The sequence below is a fragment of the Rutilus rutilus genome, assembly GCF_951802725.1.
Source record: "Rutilus rutilus genome assembly, chromosome: 12".
In the NCBI taxonomy this organism is placed as follows: domain Eukaryota; kingdom Metazoa; phylum Chordata; class Actinopteri; order Cypriniformes; family Leuciscidae; genus Rutilus; species Rutilus rutilus.
In genome coordinates, this window is record NC_140217.1 from 26,402,293 (window position 1) to 26,424,550 (window position 22,258).

The following is a 22,258-nucleotide window of genomic DNA, read 5'->3' on the forward strand; positions in this document are numbered from 1 at the left end:
TTTTTAATAATTATTCAAATAATTGAATAAATATTAATATTAATAAAATTAATAATAAAATTATTCATATTTTTGTTAAATTGCTATCACAAATTTGACCCTGGACCACAAAACCCTGGTCAAATTTTTGAAATTAATATATATATATATATCTATTATGTGATATTTATTATGTGTCATCTGAAAGCTGAATAAATATTCTTTCCATTGATGTATGGTTTGTTAGGATATGACAGTATTTGGCCGAGACACAACTATTGTAAATCTGGAATCTGAGGGTGCAAAAAAATCAAAACATTGAGAAAATCGCCTTTAAAGTTGTCCATTTATATTCGCGAATGTGCTGTATTCACTCACAAAAATAAATGTTTTATATATTTACGGTAGGAAATTTACAAAATATCTTCATGGAACATAATCTTTACTTAATATCCTAATGATTTTTGGCATAAAAGAAAAATCGATAATTTTGACCCATACAATGTATTGTTGGCTATTGCCACAAATATACCCGTGCGACTTGTATAACCCTGTTGGACATCCAATATGTTGGACAAAATGTGTAGCCCTACAAACAAGGACAACAAACCTGCAACTTTAAAAAAGAAATAAAAAATTGTTAGGTCATTTAAAAATCCTGGAGACAATTTCATTTGGTACAAAAACATTTAATGATGTATCAAAAATGTCAATAAAAATAATGTCAGCACAAGCGATCCCTTATGGCCTGGTCATTTACACAATACCAATATCCCACTAACCGAATTTGTCTCTAAATTATACAAGTGAGAGAAAGTCTGGCAGAACTGTATCTCCTTTCATTTGATTCACTCTTCCCAAGCAATACCTCCAAACTTCATTAGGAGGAAATTGAATTTTTCCAAACTATTCCCATCCTGTTCTATTCTAACCACAGGGATTGTCCTCTCTTTTCACCAACATCCTGACTGTAGTTCTTCTTTTGACAACTAATGTCTTTGAAGACATGTTTCAGTTTGTTTTCTTCTGGCTCTTTTTCCTCTGTGGCTCCATCAACTGGACTACGTTGAAATATATGATGAAGCCCAGAAAGTGCAGAAAGGAGAGGACGGAGACCAGAACCGGAAACAGATCGGGCAACTCGGCCGGAGGCTCCAACCACACGCTCGTAAAGCTCAACGCAGCCATGGCCACCAGTGAAAACCAGAACTGTAAAAGACAAAGTGAACAACACTTCCACATTATTTCCTTTCCTTAGAGAGGAAATATGACAAACATTAATTAGTCCTAGTCAAGTTCTACAACAACGGCAGTACACAGATCCTTGTAACTTGATGTTTATTTTCCACCCTGTTTTGGGACGGCGAGGTATAAACATTAACGTGTCTATTTACGACAGATGGAGTGAAGGATCAGTGGAAGTGCTGGTGTGAGCAACACGACCCCCCAATGAAACTCTACCTCCATCGTAGGGCCCCCTTATTTATGTCTCTTGTGTAAATAAATATATCTAGGCAAACCTGTGTTAATGACTCACGCTACACAAATAGCACACCTTCTGATCTTGAACATTCACGCAAGGAGCTGTTGAAACGTTCAGTCTTCAAAAGCACTAAGAGGAGCATGGGGTCAAGCTAATGTGAAAGTTATGGCCCGTTCAAGTGGCCTAGTGCGCTTTACTGACTTCTTCATAAGCGTCGAATTCATTAACGTCAGTGGGGTAACGGGCCGTGACGTCAGCGTTAACTTACTTTCCATTTAATGATGAGGCTGAGTTTAGGCAGAGAGTGCTGAGTGAGTTTGTGAGAGAGGCTCAGCCTGAGTTCTTCATCTGTAGTTTTCTCTAAAGCAGAGAGCAGATACAAACTCAGAAAGAGGAACGCCGATGAGGTCACCGCATAAGGCAACAGCAAACCGTCCTTCAACAGCAGGGGGAGCATGCTAGAGAGAAAACAGCAATGTTAAAAACATACAGAATTCTGAATGTGCACAATAACTGATTATTTATCCCTGTTTTTTTTTTATACAGCTGGTGTTAATTTTCATTTTGATCAAGATAAGTGTGCAGTATTCGGCTGGTCCTATCATTTCAAAATGGCAGCCCCCATGATGAGACCCGCTCCGTGTAAAAACTTTAAATTTGGTCAATGTTTTGACATGTCATATTCATTCATTTTAGTCAATTTTACTCAGACTAAAATGGCATTTTACAGTTTTTTTTTTTTTTTTTTTTGAGGTGAACTCTGAGCTGACCGATGTAGCAATCGTCTTGTACATATGTATACTGACACCTAGTGGTGTGGATGTAGAATCACGCAAATGTTTGCAGGGGTGTCCAATCCTGCTCCTCGAGGGCCAATGTCCTGCAGATTTTAGCTCCAACACACTTGCTTAGATTCTAGTGAGTCTGAAGACCTTGCTTAGCTGGTTAAGGTGTGTTTAATTAGGTTTGGAGCTAAACTCTACAGCAGTGTTTCCCAACCCTGCTCCTGGAGGCGCACCAACAGTACACATTTTGGATGTCTCTTATCTGAACCATATATTTCTGGTCTTGGAGTCTCTACTAACGAGGTGATTTATGTGTGATTGATTAGGAAGAGTTGGAAAAAATTTAGTGTTTGGGCAAATTCCAAATGGAAGTGAGCATCCCTATGCCCTACTCCCTTTGAAGGGCAGAACCCTTAAAGTGAGCAGGGCACTTGTGTGCCATTATGCAACTGTTTGGAACGCACTTGGCGATGGGAGCAACTAAAGACAATGTAATTTCCTCATTTTCATCTGGGATGTTCCCATGACAACGCAGCAAGGTGTCCATCAGATGAATAGCTGTTCTTACGACAGAAATTTCTTATTATTGCGGTTAACCTAACTGTTGGAAATAAATATACATTTTATACAAAAAAGTTTTTAAAATATGCGTTATATATCTGTGTGAGTGTTTTTCGCTGCTTTCAACTTTAAAACTTGTCTTCTCATCTTTGGACCCAACATTACCTAACACATTTCTTACCTATGAAACTTATTTAAATATAACATGACAAAAATGTATCACAGACAAAACAACTTGAATTGCTCTGTATGCAAGTTAACTCGAACTCTCCCGCCATCTAGCTTTAAAATGAATCACGAGTATTTACTGGGTCACATGACCATAAATGATAACATTACATCCTTGAAGTGACCATCGCATGTTCCCTTCGCTAACAGTCTTGTGGAAGGGCCCTTCGTGAAGGAACCCAGTTGTTCACTTTCGTTTGGAACACCCCTACAAATGGCGTCCCCTTCCCGAAGGGCCCTTCAAGGGCACAAAAATGCTGTTTGGAATTTGCTCTTGGTGTGTCTCCAGGAACAGGGCTGGGAAACACTGCTTTACGGGACAGACTGTAGCCCTCCAGGAACAGGTTTGGATACCCCTGGTAGAAATGCATTATTCACAGTCAGCCAAGATTCATTTATTCCACAGAAGTGTCCAATAATAGCAGGGGTAACCAAGATAAGTGTAAAAAAAAAAAAAAAAAACCCCAAAAAACCTATCCTTTAAATTGAGACAATATTTAGTTATTTCATATTCATTCATTCATTTTAGTAAATTTTAAGTTTTAGTAAATTACTTGCATACTTTCAGAAGAAAATAACTTTTAAGTTAATGAAAATGTGCAAAATCGAACCATATATATATATAGATAGATAGATAGATAGATAGATAAATATATAAACGTGAACAACGTTTGAAAACTTGACGAAAACCTGTTTTTCTTAACATTTTCAAGAACAGTATGTTTTAATAAAAATGGTTTAATTATCGAATCATGCACATTTTCCAGCAGGTCTTCCTTATCGCTGAAAACACACACACACAGGCATTTGGCTGAAAAACAATAACTTGTGCACCAATCTTATGAATAATACTGCCATTGTGAGAGTGTTGACAAAATAAAACAATCTTTGTGTTAGCAGAACAGGTCATGACGCAGAAAAAACAATACGAGCTGTGAATTTTGATGCCTCAACATTTCGCCATAATGAGTAGAAAGTGTGCAAATTAATGGTGTGTGTTTGCGGTACAGAAAACTGTGGCAATGTGTTGTCTCTGTATGCTCTTGTGGATATTTCCCTTAATGCAACAATTACTCTATAATAGAATATAATCTAATTATCTTCCATAACAAAGAGCATCATGTCTTCAGCTAAAAAACAGAAATATGCAGCATTAAAACAGTTTTGTGGAAGCAGGCAGTGTGATTCCAGAGAATGGTGGGTTGTGTTTACACAAAGGGGTCTTAGTTTAATGGTATGTGGGCTATGTCATGTAATCCAGTGATATCCTTACACTAAACCATGCACACAACAATAAGTGTGGACAGCTGGGACTCCCCTATCAGCTACTCTTCCTCTCACTATACAGTCATTTGCGGATTTTGTTATCTTAACCGTGAGGATTAATTTATTTATAGTACAATGATTTGAATTTAGTAACACATATTGCTTGGTATCTTACCTGAAAGTTGACGTTAGCAGAAACCAAATGGCAATCAGAGGCATTTCGTTGATGACAAGGCAAACTGGCCTGTAAAAGACATATTTGACTATATTTACTACATTACAGATATGTTTATATGATACCGATGCTATAATTATGTAGTTGAGAGGGCAAGGACCAGGTATCAGTATCATCTCTCCCCACTGATCCAGCCACTACACTTCCTCTGTCAGCAAACTTCTAATACTCCCAATGGAGACCCTTAATCCAGAAACATGCCTTACTGATTGACTAACACATGCAAGATATAACACAACAATACGTTGCTTGCAGCTGGCTCTTTCTGTGTATGTACATATGTTATATATCATAATATTTTAGATTTATGACATACACGAATAAACCTGCAGAATACTAAGGGGAACTACTGCACTATACTAAACAATCACTAATTTCACTGAAGGCGAAGTTGATAATTTCTAGCAATTGGCCGATATTGCCTTTTACTGATATTGCCTCTTGATTAGTTGTCCGATAACCAATATGCATTATTTAACCATTGTTCTATTTCTGCATTTTGACTACATCATTGGACAGCAATGAATTGCTGTATTAATTATTATGATGTCATTAATGCAGTTTTGTTGTATCTTTTTTTGGGCTATGCCTATTACAATTTTTTTTTCTAAATGACTGCAAATGTATTTTTATTTTGGGATGTCAATTTTATTAATCTACACATTTCTTTATGTACTTAATTATTTTTTAAATACTTATTTTACCTGTGAAAACTATTGTTGGCGGCCAACCAAATGGTGGCATTTATCAGGTAGGCTCAACATTAAAGTGTAAAAAAGTGTTTTTAAATGTTTCCGTATCCCTTGTATCACCCCTTCGTCTGCTGTTCTGACAAAAACAGTAGTCCGGCCCCTACAGTATCTTACGCTACTAGTTGAGCCCAAAAACATGAAATGGCAAACTTTACCTTTAAACACGATACTGTTAGTTTTAGACACTGTGCTGTGTGTTCGCTTTGTGTCATAACATTGTCTATTAATGACAGTGGGTTGAGCAAAAGTACTGTTCACAGCAATTGGATCAAGTAGTATGAATTATATTACGCTGCTTACAAGGCTGCTAGAAGGATGGACTTCTCATGGACTTGGAAGGAGAAGAGGAAAAAAGCCAGGGAGGAGTTCACCTATAATATAAGTAGACCGGGAGAGTCAGTGGTCAAAAATACAAGTTGTTGAACTGTCAAAGTCAAACACATAATGATGACACCACTTACCAAGGCAAGCTTGAAATGCCATAGAGTGGGTTTGGACAACACTTTTAATGATGAAGGCAGGATGAACAACAGAGTAAGAGCAAAACTGTAAGAAAAAAAAATTAAAACTTTTATTCATTGAATACATCCACGCATTAATGACAGATTTACTATACACACACAGTGTGGAGAAATACGATCAAGAGCTCCTGTTGCCAAAGCCCGTAATCTATCCCATGGAACTAGAGAACGCGGCTGCCTGATCTTTTTATACATCCTCACAGTCAACAAGAAAGATCCCAGCATGCAGGAAATGCATGAGATTCAGAGATGGCCTGCCGAGCACTCACAGAATTACTTTAACCCCTCAATCATCACTCTCTTGGAGGAAAATGACCCTATTAGAGGTGAATGACCCATGTGGGACAAGAATCTGGTCCATCACACTGATGCAAATGTAACAGGTGAGATACACTTTACAGGGAACGCATGTGTATCTGATGCGACCGTTATTTTTTAGGGATGCACGAAATATCGGCCACCATATCGGTATTGGCCAATATGTTCATTTTTAAAGTTATCGTTATTGGGCCGATAAGAAAATTTGACATAAACATCAAAATTTTTCAATTGGCCCAAGTGAAATTCTGTAAATTATAAAATTAAATGTACAGATTTTCACTTGGGCCAATTGAAAAATTTAGGGAGTTAGGGAGGTTAGAAATTTTTTACAGTGTAAGCAATTTTTTTTCCTTATGACATGTTTTTAAAAGTAACATAAAATTGCTTATAAAACTATATGATTGTCACAGCCCTGTAAAATGCATAGACAGTATATAAACTGGACACAGCGACCCCATTGGATTCAACGGAGACAAGTGAAGTCAATTAGAAGCTCTCACTTCCTGATGGTCGAGCGTACTGCGCAGACTCAAACTGAGCTTGACGACGTAGATGTGACGTGAGCAACCCATCTGTCTTCTAGTAGCTGTGCCAAGAGAAATCTGAATCATTCCCTTCCGAAACTTGCAGAGACGGAGAGTGTGAGTAGGAGGTGTCCATGAGCTAGGAGCAGGAGAAACTTTTGCTAAGTATTCTAATTAATTATTTTGTCATTTTGCCTCCACGTCACCCCGATTGCCCGCAAGCTTCTCCTCCTGTCTATACGGTAATGTCTCTACTGTGCGACAGAGAGTCACGTGGTTATGACGCAATCATTAGCCTATTTTTACAAAAATTGCTTCTACGGGGCCATAACGTAAGATACAAGGTAATGGAGCCTTTTATAAATTTTCGTGTTTCTTTAGAAATAAATAATGGACAAATGGAATCTTTAAACACCTCAGATGTAAAGTTATTCGCTGTCAGAGTGAGGCCAAAATGAATGGGAGTCAATGGAATGCTAACAGCAGGTGGAGGTCCGCTAATCAATGGCGGCGCCCGGGGAAGCTTCAATATTTTATGAAACAGTGCCCCCCTGGTAAAATGTGAACTTGGAGCTGACCGAAGAAGCAATCATCTTAGACATTTACTGACACCTAGTGGTGTGGATGTAGCATCTTGCAAACATTTACACCAGCTAGAAAAGCATTATACACAGTCAGTAATGATTAATTTATTTTGCCAATGAAAGTGTACAATAATAAGTGTGCAGTATTTGGCTGGTCCTGTCATTTCAAAATGGCTGCCCCCATGAGGGGACCAGCTCAGTGTAAAATAAAACAGGATGACAGAATTTTTGGGGGGTGAACTATCCCGTTAAAACAAACACATGAGAAAATTAATTACCGGCCCTGCAAATATAGACTGAACAAAGAGACAAACAAATCATTAAAGATTCTGAAGCAAATAGTCAAAGAAATAATCTTAACCAAGCCCTTGCACCTGCAGATTAGTGTCCACATATCAATGTCACAAAATCTCTCCGATATCATTAACTACCCATAATCCTTCTGTGCCCTCCATTATAATGAGATGTGTTTCGCAAACTTGGTAAGAGGGAATATCCTGTGAGAGATTTTTAGGAGGATACATAAAGAGACAAAGGAAAAGGAGAAAGGGTTGTGGGTAAATAGATGGTGAAGGATTACCTGAGGAACAGCTGAGTCTCTCTGGACAGCAGGGTCTTGATCTTTATCAGCACATTCAAGCTGCACCATGTGTTAGCCACTTTATCCTGTCAACAAACACATGCTGTCAAAGTCACTAAACTAATGCGCTCCGGACAGAATGACACAATGAGAACGAATGATGCACTGACTGCTAGGTCAGTTTTCAAGTTCTTTATGAACAGTTGTTTAAACTGGTGTGAATTCAGGGGTGCCAGCTCTAGGCCAGACTAAACAAAACTTCACATTTAACTTTATGCTTTAATAACTAATATTGGGGTAAACTATTGGGTTAAAATTAAGGGAATATTAATCACACAACAATACTGACAATATAAAGAAAAAGAATGCACTGCTTTTAAAATGTAAAAATGCCACCAAAAAAAAAAAAAATATATATATAATAATAATAATAATAATAATAATAAATATATATATATTTTATTTGTATTTTTTATTAACACTGTAAGCAACTTGCTGTTAACGCTGTAAAATATTATGAGTATATTGCAGCAATAAGATAAATGGGCACGATCCCAAACTATATTAGGCCTCAGTGTTTAGTATTATTCATATACTTTTGTATTATTTAGTTGAATTAGCTTTTAAATACATAAAAAAAAAAAAAATTCTTATAACAACATTACTAAAACTTAAACTATTTTTTTTAAGAAGTTGCAATGACAAAATGTCTGATTTTCATTTTTAAGTTTTTAATCTAATATTTAATTACAGAAAATAATTTGTAATGGTTTTTCATTTTAGTTATATTAAACAATAACAACACTATTAAGCCTACAAGCCGTTTCTTTGACAGTCCTGAGATTTCATAAAGACAGTGTATCAGTGGTACATCTGAAATCAGTGGTTCAAGGGTAGAATTTTGTTCTTGGTCATTTTCTATATTGTTGCAGCTCAATAGACTTTTCTTAAATAACTACAAATTTATGATCATGCTTACAAAATTAGCACTGACATATAAGGTAAGTGTCTTTAAATGGTATGTGGCTTTTGAAAAGAAAGCACATAAGTGGCATTACTCGGCGTAATCATTTCCCAACTGAAAGCGCAATAAAAATTCCTGTGGGCATTCTTGGGGAGCATTGGTACAAAGGGCAAGGGTGAAGTATTACACTCCCATTAATTTTCCCGTCAAGTGATCGTGAAGTCAAAAAAAGCTATGCACTTATTTGTAAACTTATGGACACAGGGTTGATGTATACCAATGACATTAATAACATCCCCCAGGCTGCAAAGACTGCGGTTTTGCCACATACAGAAGACCAAATTGTACCCTTTAGGAAACCGATACGTTACGAGTGCCCATTGACCTTTCTGCTGGGGTACCGACATGTGATTCCTCAAAGACTGGTGGCCTTTAGCAGTTGTGCAAAAACAGAATTAGTAAATGTTATGAAAGTTGCAGCCCTGCCTCTGAGAAACTCTCCATACTGCTCAGTCCTCAAAAACACAGCTGCTGTCTTTCACAGCTGTGTAAAGACGAGTGGACACTACAGCAGAAGATGAGACCCGCCAATGAGACATACTTTGAAAAGGACACACTTTTTTTTTTTTCTCCATACAATGAAAGTCAATTGGGTTTTGGACCCCATTGACTTTCATTGTATAGGCAAAATCATTTCCCAAGTGAAAGTGTTGGGAAATTATTTTGTAATGGTGTTTTTTTGTTGTTGTTTTTTATCCCATTGGCTTTAATTTTAGGGACATTTTTCTTAATATCTTCCTTTGTGTTTCACAGAAGAAAGAAAGTGATGCAGGTCTGGAACAACATAAGGTTAGGTAAATGACGGAATTTAATTGTATTTCTTTGAGACAAACAGCACGGATTTAGCTATTGACTAAACATCACCTAGCTTTACCGTCCTCTGATGTATACAGTACATGATAGCAGCAGCCAAGACTCGCTTAGCGCTTCCTCCGTCACAGACGCTCAAGGCTCTAGGTTAGAATTACTCACACCTTGTGTATTATGTTAGCCTCATGTCAGGCAAATGCATGATATATTCTGGGCCCTGAGCCCTGTAGAATTTTCAATTACTTCTCACAACACAGCTACTTTGACAACAGGGTTTTTGGGTACGTTTCAAAAGCAAGCCGCAGTTCTTGTACATCGTGTATTTCATTATTGACTTACAAAAAGGAATCAGACCTGGCTTTAAGACAATGAACAGGAGACAGCTCTGGTTTTCCAATAAACTCAATGTGAGACCCTTGTTTACTAATCAGATCTAAAAGATAAATCCTGCTCTAGACACAAAGGGTCTTATTGGGGTAATCTATGAATATAGGAAGATCTGACTGGCAAGATGTGCATTAAGTCAGTCTTCTATTTGCATTAGTATCACAGAACCAGAACTGAACACTGTTTACAGTTTACTGTATGTATCTACATAGGATTCTGGCAATAGTGTATTTATGCATTCATGCATGCATACAGAGAAAAGTGTATGCATGTGGATAAGGATTTCAAGGGCATTTCCAAGCTGACCCTGCATCGGAAATTTTATAACAGGCTAGCACACAACCGAAAAAGCATCATGCTATAATGATGTGTTGAAAACCCATTCCTTAAGCAGTAAATATGACTGATTTACATGCATTTTACCACAGTGTTTTACAAAAGTAAAGCGCAAAGCCTGATACCAAACTGTGAAAATACTGCTGTGACTGTAAGCAAATAGTAAACATTTCTCAATGTATGTTACCATTAGCAAGGTAATTTCAGTTATGCAAGCATGAGTTCAATAAAGTCAATGAAAGGAAGCTATTTAGGTGAACTTGACAGAGTTTGCCCATTGATGTGTTGTGATGATGCATACACATTAAGGGAATTACCTCAAACAGTCCCCGGTCAACAGGGAAAAGGCGATGAAGAACTTGTAGAGATTGTTTGGGGTCGGACAAAAAAGGCATCCAGCAGAGGGCAAAGGTCACCAATACAGTCAATGCGATCTTGGCCAACAGGAAAAATCTGGGTACACACAAAAAGCACTGTAAAAACTCAAACATGTAACAATGACACATTAAAAATAAAATAAAACAAATTCCACACTTTATACATATATATATACACATACATATACATATATGTGTATATATACACATATATATAAAGAAATAAAAATATATTAAGCCATTTTGTTTCATCCAGGGATGACAATGTCTATTTCAATGACTTTTTATAGGCCACTGATAAAATTGGAGTGTGCATGATTTTATACATATGTCAGAATACTATTAATTTAATATTTGTAAGTGAAAATAAAATAGTTGAGCTTAATTACATACTAGAAAAAAAAGAAAAAAAAAAACATTTCCATGATTCACGTGTTATTAATCAGGTTTCTCAACTACTTGAGCAGAGACAACATACCATCACAGTTTTTCAGTTTGCTGTATACTGTAACCGCTAACACCTCTCAGCTGTAGATATACAGTTGCAAGCACAGACATAGCAGGGATGGTCAGGCATGGCCAGAGAGTCATCTGGACATGTCTCTTCCCAGGCAAACTAATCCACCAGTGCATTTGCCTCCAAATGCCCTTGGTACATTGTTACTAAATCAACAAATGCAAGACAGCAAAGAGCAGAGCACTTGCACTGAGACTGGCTGCAGGACTAATGTAAAACTGCATGTCACCTGCATACTTAAAAATGTAATAATAAAAGACAATTTTAAAATAACACCTGTAGTGGTGAAGTGCCAGATGACAAACATTAAGCATTTGTTAAAAGCTAGCATAAATCAGGGACTTTGGCACTTTCGGCTGGATTGTACAGCTAAACTTGTAATTATAGGAATGTCAACAGATTCATTAATTAATGGTGAGCAATTTTCCATTAACGGAACTTTTCATTTGTAAGTAATAAATCATACTTGCTGAGATTTAGATTCAGCAATTAAAAAAAAAAAAAAACTACCAATGACTTTACTTTTAATTTAGGTGCTATTTTTGATTTAATTAATTATACACACACACATACATGCATATACATCTTTTTTTGTTGGGTGTGTCTATTGAACATAGGCATAGATACATGCATTGACTGTAATAAATACATTTAACAGTCCTACTTTTACTACACCAAGGCTTTTTGTAATCTTTTGAGGTCTGCTTAAAAAACAAATAGCCTACTCAATTTTAACATATAATTGGGATCAACATTTAACCACTAAACCGCAGTATTTATGCAACCCAAGAGACTCACCCTCGCCCAGTCAAGCCCTGTTTGATGCACTTCCCCATGAGGTAGCAGAAGAAAGGCAGTGAGTGATACAATTCCATTTGCTTGTAATTGAGAGCCAAGGTGAAGGCCAAGGAACCAAACAGGTCCCAGCCCAAACCAAGTCCCAGAATCCCCCATAGAGCCAGACCCAGGCTCACACTGTTATATCTGAATATGCAGTTAAAGATGATGCACATGCTGCTTTTGCAGGATCTTAAGTTCTTAACATATTTGTGAATAGATTAAATTAAATTAGATAAATATTAAATACCATAGCAGAATCAGGGTAATGGTAAAGGATATTGAAAATGGCCATAGTCAATCAGTACAAGTCCTGGATACAGAAGGATGCAGAGAGCTGTGGCAACCTATGAGAACAAAAAGATACAGTTTGACCAAATCAAAGCAATAATGTAATCTCAATTATTATTATTTTTTCACAATATACAAATTCAAGGGAATTTGTTTAGCTACCTTTTGTTTAGAGGAACCATCACAAAAGTAGAAGCAATAAACCAAAACTGCTGGAATGTAGATCAAAATATCTGCAAAAAGAACTAATGGAGATGAAGAAGATTAATATACAACGTATAAATATTTCTCCTGTGTCAAGAGGAATTACTTAATCAATCCTACACAATTTACTTTGAAGACTGCAAAGAGTCATGGTTACACTGCAGAAATATAAGCCAGTGGTTCCCAATTCCAGTCCTCGTGACCCACTGCTCTGCACATTTTGTATGTCTCCCTTATTTAACACACCTGAACCAGATCATCAGCTCATTAGGAGAGACTCCATGAACTGAACTGAGCATAGATATCATATAAAGGCTAGATGTCTTAAGGCGGAGTCACTTCCGGCATCACCGGCGGCCATCTTAGGACAGGGCTCTGTGAATTAAGGTGAGTGAGCAGCACGCACACAAATCCTCTTATCTCGCTGAAATCTGGACGGATTTACAAACGGTTTGGTTTCTTACAAACGTTATTAACGTGGCTATAATTCTGAATGCTTAAACATTTTGAACATAATTATTCATATGTATGCAGTATAATAGCTACATCTCTGACGTTTATAACAAACCAAACCGTTTGAAAATCGGTAGAAAATTGAGCAAGTTATGGTTATTTAAAAGTACATGCACCATGTTATGAGTGAGCGAGCACCCTGTCGTAAGATGGCCGCCGTGTGCGGATGTCGAGCTCCATTGGCCAGCAGCGCGGACGAGACATCTAGCCTTTATATGATATCTATGGAACTGAGTGTGTCAGATAAGAGAGACCTACAAAATGTGCAGAGCAGTGGAATTGGACTGGAATTGGGAACCACTGATATAAGCAATGATCAAAGCCCTGTAAACATTAACATGCTTTATAACATCCAAGAGTATTCAAAGCAATGCAGGTTACAGGTGACAATAACCCCACCTTCTTAAAATAATTACATGGACAAAAGTATTGGGACACCTGACAATTACACCAACATGGACTGTAATAACATTGCATTTTAAATACATAGACATTAATGGGTTGTTTCCACCGAGCGGTACGGTACAGTACAGTACAGTATGGTACACAATTATTTCCATTTCGATTGTCAGAAGTTGTGAATGGTACCAAAATACCAAACCGTACTATACCCTTTTTTTGGGACCCTTCCATTGGGGTTACCTAGCACAGTAGTCCGGTACCTAAAGGGTGGAGCTAGACTCACTGCAGAACGTTGATTGGTTGACAGAGAATTGTCACTTGCACACGCTACAAGGGGAATGACAGCACAAGATGCGCCATTTATTTTGTCCGGCTGTGTTTTTCCTTGCAGCCTTTGCTCAAACAAAACTTGTCCTCTTCTTGTGACAAACAGCCACATGCCAAGAAGCAAGAACAAGATCTGCTGTTTGTCCTCCATTGTTGTACTGTTGGTGGTGCAAACACAAGCCGGATCAAGGTTTACCATCCCGAATCGTACTGTACTGTACTGTACCACTCGGTGGAAACAAGCCATAATATGGAATTCCAGCTATAACAGCTTCGACTTTTCTGGGAAGGCTGTCCACAAGGAGTGTTTTCAGGGCTCTGTGTGGGCCAGTCAAGTTCTTACACACCAAACTCAGCCAACCACGTCTTTATGGACCTTGCTTTGTGCACTGGTTTGGCCTTCCCCAAACTATCGTCAAAAATGTCTTAGTATGCTGAAGCATTAAGATTTCCAATGACTGTAAGGGGTATAGCCCAACCCCTGAAAAATAGCCCCATACCAATATTCCTTCTCCATCATACTTTACAGTTGGCACAGTGAAGTCAGGCAGGTAACGTTCTCCTGGCATCCGCCAAACCCAAGCTGCCTGGTTCTGATTGCTTTTAGAGGGAAAAGCAGCCCATAACTGCTGGTCTGGGATATTTTTTTTCCGTAAAAGTGTATTGACAAAACATATTTGGCAAATGATCCAGTGCGCAACTGTGTTTGCGTTCTGGAGAACACCAATGGGTTTCTATTTACAATGTTTTTGCAGCGTTTAGCAATTTGGCCAATCACAACAATATCTGTTGATTTCTTGAATGCAATGGCCAATCAAAGGTGTTTAAGTTGGCACTGAACAAGAACTTCTGCGTCTTGAGCGGTGAGTGGATTCTGAGATCTGCACGCTCACAAATCCTCTCTTTATGACAATTATTTAAATAAAAGATTCATTGTGAAGTCAGCTTCATTGATTATAACGGAACTTTGTGAGATTGCAATAAACTAAGATGAGTGACAGCATTTTGTGATTATAAAGGGAGCGCTCTTTGCAGATTTTCTGCCATGCCAAATTCTGTTAAAATAAACAGTGGTTGTGAACTAGATGCTTTATATAACAAATAATTGATCAGAATCGTTTATGCTGGGATGTGTTGTGTGGTCACACGAAACTTGAAACTATTTCAAGGAATTTATTTAAATGTGTTTTTAAAGGGGAAACGCATCCCCTTACCATGGAGTTGGTTTACCTTCCGCCTATGATCAGAAAATTGCTATTTAAGGCATTATTTGAACGCAGAAATTGAAACATAATCATATTTATAAATGACTATCACTTGAAGACCTGCTGACTTTTAATGGTTTTAATCTACAACTATTTTAATGGTGACACTACACTCAAAGTCTTTGGTACACTTCAATATGCTACAGACAAAAATATTTATATTGCTATTTGGTCTGCATCATTATTATTATTATTGTGGTGTTGGCGGAATCGAAGAGCTTTTGTGACTCAAGTTTACAAACTGTATAGACACTAAATGGGTTTTGGTGTGGTTGCAGGAGGGACTATGTTGTCGGGGGTGAAAACTTTTGAACAGGCTAAAGATGTCAATTTTTTTTTTTTTAATATAAAAAAAGTTCAATTGGTACTGATCTTCGGAAACAACAGAAGATCGTCAAATTCAAAAAGTATTCATCCCCCGGCTATCAATGCATCATATTTCCTTCTGGAGCATCAGTGAATGTTTGAACCTTTTTAGTTGTGTTTAAGACCCTCAATTGTCCTCAGTGTGAAAAGATTGATCTCAAAATTATACAGTCACTGCTGGAAACGATTTAAATATGCAAAAGATGCAGGAAAACTGAAGAATTTTCGGGACATGGAGGCTTTTTCTGAAGAAGATTGGGCAGTTTAAATGCTCAGGACAAACAAGGGACTCAAGAACAACATCACAAAAAAAAAAAAAAAAAGATCATCGAAGTACCGACACACAGTTTTAAGAATCAAGGGTACATAAACTTTTGAACGGGGTCATTTTTATAAATGCAGCTTTTTTGTCGTCTTGTGGACTATATGTAAACATCTTTTATGTAAAATATCTTATTCAGGACAGTACTAAATAAATTGACAAAACATGCATTTTGTATTATCCCTCTTATTTTGTTAAAATTATTCACATTTTCACGGATTTTGCAAGGGGTGTGTAAACTTTTGAGCAGCACTGTATCTATCTATCTATCTATCTATCTATCTATCTATAAATTACAGGAACGTCTTTCTGTCTGTCTGTGTGTGTGTATGTGTGTCTGTTATTCGCATATCTCTCGAACCGTTAGTCCGATGGATTTCAAACTTGACAGGTGTCTCGCGAGTAAGTGCAGTGCCAAGTTTGGCGTTGTTTGGATTAGAAATGCAAAAGATATCGGTAAATATATATCGGTAAAAGAAGCACACATTGGCTTTTGCCGCTCTAGCCGCTGGTCACTCCCCCTCTCACACTGACTAAACACAGCGCGGGACCAGAGACAGAGAGGGTCGAAGAAAGCAGCGGAGCCTAAGTAGCGTTTTCTCGGAGTTCACTGTGTAGCCTGCTCCCTGAATCATGTAGTTCAATTTTCCATATTTATTGTATGTCATTATGCCAGTTTTTGCTTTCTACCATGCACAAATAAAAATGTCACTGAACTTTTGCTGTGTTATTGTAACAATGAGCACTCAAACACACTGAATCAACAATTACTACTAAAAACACACAAAAACTGATTTTGCACGGGCACTGCACTAGTATACTTAATTCTAAATATTATATCTAAATATTTTTGATGTTTTATGCTCTAAATTCAGTTAAGACATAGAAATTATAGGCTACTGCCATTTAACATATTTGAAATAAATGTCTGATGTCATGAATACCTACCTGTGGCTCTCATGAACAACTTATGAGTGTGGCTTTCATAGCCTCTAGATGCATGCAACTCCACCCATTCAGGATTGAGCAGCTTTGCTCTATCAAAAATACACAAAGCAAAATCAAAATCACCATCATCAAGCCATGTTCAACTGAACTGGTAAGTTACAAAAATGGATGATGTACCATGTAAAACAACACTTACACATATGCACACACCAGACTGTGATAGGCTGTCAAAGGAGGGTAATCAAGTCCCCAGTAGTTCAAATCATTATTTGTGGTATTGAAGTACCTAGTTTTGAGAAAAAAAAAAAAAAAACTATTAGGTCACATTTATGTAAGGCACTGGCCTTATAAATTAAATAATGTAACATTCAATCTTTACAAAAAATAAACAAAGAGAGAGGGGCCTGAAAGACTAACCATTCATGAACAGGCAGATTGTAAGTCACTTCTTGCCAGTGTCTCTGTGCTTCATAGTCCCCGAACATTGGCGGTTTCCCTGCACCTATTCCATTCATTTAAATGCAGAATAGCATGGTTTATTAATTAAAACGTAAATGCGGTATAATAAGCATCATATATAACATTTATTTCACGAATAAAGTTTATCCCACTAGATTTTTATTTTAGATGAGCTGGTTTTCTTGCTCATTTACAGATGAATGAGCTGTTCCGAAGACCTGCCACTGACTTTGACGTGTCAGTTTTAAAAAAACGGTGGTTCATTGAAAACCAACCTGAGTATGAGTGAAAAGACACCGCCCATCTTGTCGTTAAACCGAGCAACACGCACAATGAAATAAGGCTCCAGTTCTCCATGTCTGGTAGCCTTTGGGACGGTTGATTTAAAAATCATAAATTATAACATCGCTCATGCTTTCCTGCTTTCCTGCAGAGCCGAATCGGCTGAGATTCACTTCCTGAAACATTACGTCAGCGGAGTGGCGCCTAGTGATGACATCACAGTACATTAGCCAGTGGTTTGAATTGGTTAAATAGGTCTACATCCTATTGTCTGGTTTACAAATATGAACCATGGACTGATCAAAACCTGAAAATGTTGGTTGTAATACCCCATTCTGTCTCAAATACAGTAGGCTGTAAGTAAAGATGTTGCCTAGATGTCCTGAATAATTAGACGGTTATCAAATGGACGTGGAACATCATCAGGTAAAGACGCTGAATGAACGGCCTTTTACCTAATTATGAACACTATGAATCAGATTACGAAGAAATTGAAAAAAATAAAATAATAATAACTGTTGTGTTTATGTTAAACTATCCAAAAAATGCCTATATCAGTACTGGGCGAGAAATAGGCTAACAGGGCATTATTTGGGTGATTCTAGGCTAATTGCAGGTAGGCTAAGTTACATCTGGTGTCCAAAGTCATAATTTTTTTCAAATGATTATATTTTTTATAATTTTAATAATTTGTTACGCATTGTCATCACAAGATGTTACAGGCCATAAAAATATAAAATTTTCAGTAAAAAGTTATATAGCTGAAAATCATGATTTCTTGTTGTCCGAAATAGGCTAGTCAGTATTTCCCTAATTCTACAACATTAAGTTTACTTTGCCTTTGAATTTAATGTTGTAGAATTTGGAAAATACAGGATACAGGAATGTAAGATGGAAATGTCACTTTCCCTCACTGATAAGATCTGAAGCACTGAAAGGTATGTGTGCTCTCTCTGAAAAAATATTTTAATCTAAAAAGTTCTTACAACAAAAGTTATTTTGTAAAACGTCAAAAATGTTACCACAATATCAAAATGAAAACAGAATTGATCACTGATCACACACACAGTGGGTTGTTTAAAAGTCTTTTAATCACGATGTCATTCGTGCCATATGCTCTTAGCATTTATGCTAGCAAGTGGAGTCTTTGGCTAAAAAAGTTTAAAAGGGTTAATTCTGTTACCATCAAACCCTGTTACCAAAGGAGAGTAACAGGATTGACAGTAACAGAGTTGACAAACAATATGAGAAATATTTTTTATGTTTTTTCCCCTAACTTTTTGAAATGCAAAATGTATCTCCAATTAGCCTATATAATCACTCATGTGATAAATATAGCTATCCCATAACAAGCTATTTTCATTTACAAATGACAATTTTAAACAATAAAAAAATTAATTGTCACCCATTTCGTTTATCTATAATGCCTTGATTAATGCCTTTTTTTTATTATAAATTTTTTTTTTTAAATATGCTCACTTGTAGCATTGCTTATGTTTGTTTCCTTGGTAACCGAACAATTTTATATCATTACATTAAATAAAGTTAGTTTAGACAATATAACTTTGTTTTTTGCTTGTTAGTTTATTATTTCTTGGACCCATCAAACATTGTCTGTTCATCTAAGATCTAACAGATAGCATCAGTAAACCTACCTGCATGGTCCTATAGATTTGAATTTAGGTTTGAGAGCATTTGCAAGGTTGTCAATAAGTCAATTCTGAATTGTGGTTGTTGCTCTCTTTACAATCACCGGCCCTACTTGAGTTCCTCAACTCTTATCTGGTGTAATCATTAGCATTTCTTTCACTTTAAGAGCTGCTGGATATGACAGCTTCTTATAGCAGGGACATCAAATATTTATAAATGATAACCATGGACAAGTTCTGATTTGCAATGACACTTTCATTACAGTAAGGAGCCTATTAGTCACATTGCACTCAATGACATGTTAATGTCGCTGTTTGCCATCTTTGTCATTTACTGCTTCGTCTCTGCACCCTTTAAATATTTAGTAACCACTGTATCCACATTTACTGTTGGTGATGTGCTCCAGGAGATACCTGGGCTTGTCAGTGGTCCTACATGCTTATATGGCTTCTGTATTGTGATTTTGAAATCAGGACTGTTCTTTTTTTGCTTGCTTGCAAGCATTTTGAAATAGTCCCTCACATTCAGTTCTATGAGACTGTAATCATCCCTTCATGCTAAGCTTAAAATGTTTAAACATCTATTTATGTGTATTGTCAAAGGTTTGAAAGAATAGAGAATTAGGCCTATATGTCTAAATGGAAAAATAATCCTTAGTGTACTATCTAATAAAAGCATGAGTGTAAGGCATGGGACGGGGAACACGGGGACTCTACACCTGTGTAGCGCGAGAGCAGGTGGATCCACAAAGGTCAAAGCGTTGTTTACCCAGAAATGCGTCCGACCACTTGTCACTTTCAAAATGCTCAGCAAGGGCTTTTCCTTTGTGTTTCACACGCCAAGAAAAATAGAAAGTTTCAAAACAGTTGCTCTTAAACGTCTGAAGTCTGTTAAATGTTACGCGACAGAACGTAAAAGGATAGTTTACCAAGCAAAATTAGCGACTAGCTTGTTGCTAATAACCTAATATCTTGATCACTGACATAACCTTGCATGCATAATTGAAATTTATAAATCTTTATAGCGTAACGTCTCCTTTATTTATTCAGGCTATTTTTATTTAGTTATTTTTGTTTGGCCTAATAGAAAATAGGCCTATATGTCTCGCGACTCTTTGCATAATGTGTGTTTGCATGATGTGTTAACCTTGCACTCGTTAAAGAGTCAACTCTTTCCCACCAGCCGTCCTTGAAATAGATCCCCTATTAAAACCCGTTGAATCTGAACAATTTCACAGTATCTCTAGTCCAAAACAAATAACATCTGATCCACGTGCGCGATCATTATCCCCGCAACAAATGCAAATAAACTGTATTTTGAGATATGACCACGGTTACTGTAGATGCATCGAGATTAGTGCTCCCATTAGCAAACCAGTCGTTTATTTGATGTTGGCTAAATTATTCCTGTAGGCTCTGTCTAGTGATAGGCTACACTAAAGACATCACCCATATCATCATCATCTGATGTGCTGGATCATTTCTATCACGGTTTAATTTTTTTCATATAGGCTATATTTTTTTTTCTAAACGTCGTTTCAGATGTTTTAAAATAGCCTACTATAATTTGCCTGCATAATTTCATAATTTTTAAAGTCCAATTTTCGTTTATGTTATGAACTTTGATAAACTAATTAATAAAGTTTAGCTGAATGTTACTTTTGAATATGAGCTTTGCTAGTAAATATCTTTAAAATAATAACCATTCCTGATAAAAGTGAACGAAAACAAATAGCGTCGACCTAATTTTTTTAGGAAATCCAGCTATATATTACTGTAGGAATGTGCTGTCAAAGTCCATTGTGACAGGAAGGCATCATAACAATGTGCTTACAAATATCTATCCCATTTTAAGGAATAAGGAGACAGTTGTGGAATAGGCCCCCTGTTAGTGCCTCTCAGAGTTTCAGTGTCAGCAGCGTCTTTGGTCTGAAAGTGAATTCAAGAAGAGGACTATTTTTCTTTTCCCATGGGTATCACTTAAATATAGCCCTAACTCTTGTGCGCCACACACCATCTACCATTTGCTGTTTGAGTAGAACTGATTAACTAGACACAACTGTGAAAGAGTGTTGCTTTAATAGGAACAACTTCCCAAACATTTTTAGGTCGCCTTCATTTTCACTTGTAAACGGATACGGCAGTTTCTCGACGGCTATTGACCTTTTTTATTAGGAAAGAATGTTGCTATTTTTGTAACCTCGGTGTCGAAATGGTAAAATTAATTAAGCTTAGTTTCGTTTGCAATTATTATTCTATTTTTTTCACTGTTAGTATATTATTTCTGTAGAAGATTATCTTCAATGCAAGTTTATACGGCTAACTTGTTTTGCAAACTGAGAAGCTAAAACGATTGGTTTGTTATATTCACAATATCACAGTAAGATAACATGTTAGTAGCCTAGATATCCTGTTATTAAATATCCTGATATATATTTAATATTTAATAACAGATATCCTGTTATTAAATGTAAAAAAAATAACGGCTTATTTGACTATTTCAAAAAGCGTTATTTTCTAATTTACTGTCTCAAAATAAGCTCCTTTATCTTTTCATTTTTTTTAAACACTCATAACTAAAATCATTTATTGTTTTAACATTTATTCTATTTTGAGATTAAACTGCTATTTTTTAAATCACATATAGCCTATGTGAATTAAACCCATAATTTATACGTTTGGATTTGTTTCAAATTTGATGCTTGTTTGCAGGTGTCATCGTTGCATTCCTGTAAATTTAGAAAGAATGTGTTTGATTTAATAAAACCGATTGTGTCTGAGATGCATTGGATTTTTTTTCCATATTTATTAACAAATGAAGTTGATTTACAACACAATATTTCTACATAGATTACATATATTTAAATTTGATAAACATACTTTTTCAGTCTTTCAATAAGAACAGTTTAATATTTCATATTGGAAAACAAAGGGGAAAAACATTATTCTTGAAATCACTTCTTTCAGGATGAAAACAAAATATGGAGAAAAAGAAATAAGGCTCACTCAATTATAACGAAATGAAATAAGAACGAAAAACATGTAAATTAATTTCTTTGTACAAATATTTACAAACATTACCTGTACTGAAAGCATTCCTTTTTGATTATGAATTTTCTTTTT

At 36.5% G+C, this 22,258-nt stretch overlaps 1 protein-coding gene across 1 annotated transcript; it reads right to left on the reverse strand.

Annotated features, from left to right (window-relative positions):
• Positions 1 to 304: 304 nt before the first annotated feature.
• On the reverse strand, positions 305 to 17,667 carry alg6 (ALG6 alpha-1,3-glucosyltransferase). The gene is made up of 14 exons (XM_084425613.1): positions 17,480 to 17,667; positions 17,163 to 17,247; positions 16,942 to 17,031; positions 16,746 to 16,834; positions 12,561 to 12,643; positions 12,386 to 12,454; positions 12,069 to 12,250; positions 10,694 to 10,829; positions 7,820 to 7,905; positions 5,751 to 5,835; positions 5,590 to 5,660; positions 4,478 to 4,546; positions 1,731 to 1,920; positions 305 to 1,188 (listed from the first exon to the last, which is right to left on the reverse strand). The coding sequence occupies exons 1-14, from the start codon at positions 17,559 to 17,561 to the stop codon at positions 991 to 993; spliced, it is 1,515 nt and encodes a 504-aa protein (XP_084281739.1). The 5' UTR covers positions 17,562 to 17,667; the 3' UTR covers positions 305 to 990.
• Between the last annotated feature and the right edge of the window lie 4,591 nt (positions 17,668 to 22,258).

Excerpts from the sequence above, each read along its gene's own strand:
- alg6 (XM_084425613.1), bottom strand. The coding sequence starts at position 17,561 with ATGGAGAACTGGAGCCTTATTTCATTGTGCGTGTTGCTCGGTTTAACG. Across the intron at positions 5,836-7,819 it reads GAGACTCAGCTGTTCCTCAG|TTTTGCTCTTACTCTGTTGT; the intron begins GTAATCCTTCAC and ends TTTTTCTTACAG. Across the intron at positions 1,189-1,730 it reads GCCTCATCATTAAATGGAAA|TTCTGGTTTTCACTGGTGGC; the intron begins GTAAGTTAACGC and ends TGTCTTTTACAG.